This window comes from Phaseolus vulgaris, chromosome 4 (assembly GCF_000499845.2).
Source record: "Phaseolus vulgaris cultivar G19833 chromosome 4, P. vulgaris v2.0, whole genome shotgun sequence".
Taxonomy (NCBI): domain Eukaryota; kingdom Viridiplantae; phylum Streptophyta; class Magnoliopsida; order Fabales; family Fabaceae; genus Phaseolus; species Phaseolus vulgaris.
The window spans coordinates 27537097-27539056 of record NC_023756.2 but is presented as its reverse complement, the minus strand read 5'-3'; the positions used below and the strand labels follow the sequence as shown (position 1 = coordinate 27539056).

The 1960-nt window shown below is 54.2% G+C and overlaps 1 protein-coding gene across 1 annotated transcript; it reads right to left on the bottom strand.

Moving 5' to 3' along the window:
* Nucleotides 1-261: 261 nt before the first annotated feature.
* On the bottom strand, nt 262-990 carry LOC137838580 (uncharacterized). The gene has a single exon (XM_068647825.1). The coding sequence runs from the start codon at nt 988-990 to the stop codon at nt 262-264; it is 729 nt and encodes a 242-aa protein (XP_068503926.1).
* Nucleotides 991-1960: the final 970 nt, after the last annotated feature.

Here is a 1960-nt window from a genome sequence, read left to right as displayed (position 1 = left end):
TGGCTTTTCGAACCTTAGCTGCCAGCACTCACACCTGGGGTGAGGAGGACTTTAAACCGGTTGCCATGCTTGCGCTTGGGGTGAGGAAGGCCTAACCGATTACCTGCGCTCGTGCCTGGGGCGAGGAGGAGAGAAGCCCCCCGCGATCGTGTGCACCTCCCCGTGCACAGGTACCTCGTGCTGCGGATCTTCTGCTGGTGGCCCCGACGCCCAATCACCTTGCGTCTCCCGCAAGTAATCGCTCAGAAAGCCACTTTTTACCTACTCCTCGAGTTGGTGTCCCAACGCCAAACAAGTGTGGAGTGAGTGGCCATAAGCCTGGTGAAACTCACACCACACGTTCTTCTTCCTTCCCAGCACCTTGTCAGTCTTCTCTGGTGCTCGCAACCTTGCCGCTATGGCTGGAATGGCGATCAGCTCCGCCAACTCCACCACGAAGTCAAACCTGGGGGGCACGTTGCTCTCCCTCGTGTGCCCCCTGCCCTGGTCCTTCCTAGGCTCGTAAGGGCGAGGCTTCCCCTGAGCCTTCTTTCCTTCTTTGGCCTCATGCACCCTCATCGGCTGTTGAGGCCTACTCGGTCCTCCGCGCGACTTGGTCGGGGCCGTGCTTCCCCTCTTCTCAAAAACCTCCGTTTCTGCTACGATGTGCGCCACAACACGACGCCTAATCTCCGCGAAGGTGCTGGGGTGATTTCTGATCAACGATTCATTGAAAGGGCCCGACAAAACCCCTTTCTTGAACGAATGCACCAGCATATCTTCATCTTTCCTGGGCAGCCTCACCACCTGGGCTCCAAAACGACTAAGGTAATCCCTGAGGGACTCACCTTGGTTTTGTCGCACGTCGAACAAGTCATACGACACCACTGGGGGTGCCCTATTCACGATATACTGCTCCATGAACAACTTAGAGAACTGCTGAAACGAAGTGATGTGGCCATTTGGTAGGCTCACGAACCACTCCAAAGCAATCCCGCTCAGGGTGCTCATGAACAGCTTGCAATACACCGCATCCGAACCCCAGAGAGCATCATCTGGGTGTGAAACGCCGTCAGATGCGTCTCTGGGTCCTCCACCCTAGTAAACGAGGCTTTCACCCCCACCAAGTTTGGTGGCACCACTGTACTCATAATCTCATATGAGAAAGGCATGGGGAAAGTCCAGGGGGGAGACGGCGGCGACACCACTCTTTCCTCCGCTGCGCGTTCCTTCTGCGCTTGCAGCGCCTTGCGCAACTCTTCATTCACTCTGTCCAACTCCTCGTTTCTGCCCTGTGATGTAGCCAAGTCCGCTTGCATCCTTTCTTGTTCCACCCTCGATGCTGCTACATCGTCTTGCAGCGCTCGCATCATTTCCAAGACCTGCGCCATTGTCACAGCTCCTTCTTCAGCTGATGGCGCGGGTGAAGTTTGCCTTGTCTTCCTCATTTTCTCAACAAAAAACCTCAAGAACAAACAACAATTGACAACAAAGTGAGGATGGGATCACAAATTCGCAGGGGATTCAAACGTCGAAGGATTCGCCACGTCAAACTTTGTCTTCCGCAAGAACGCTCCAAGCACTCCACAAGAACTCCAAGCAAACCTGCGAAACACACCAAACGGCGCCTCTAGCGGCTGATTGCACTCCGACGCTCAAGTCAGCCTCGCAAAACCACCAAAGAACTAAGAACTAAGAATCTCAGCGAGACTCGTGTGCACTCTGTGATTCTCTCTCTCTCTCTGTGTAAAACTAGTAACTTGCAAGAATGAATCTTACCTCCCCCTTGTATGAGCGCGGAATGCCTTTATATACTCTGTTGCGCGCCTAAGTTACCCGTGCGTGAAGTAACTTAGCGCATTTCTTCCACTAGGTGTCTCGTGCAACCTCAGTGTGAGTACCCAGTGTGGCTTGGCTAAGCGCACGCACCAGGCATCACCTACTGTGTGAACGATCACCTCTGCCTTGCACCATGCACGCT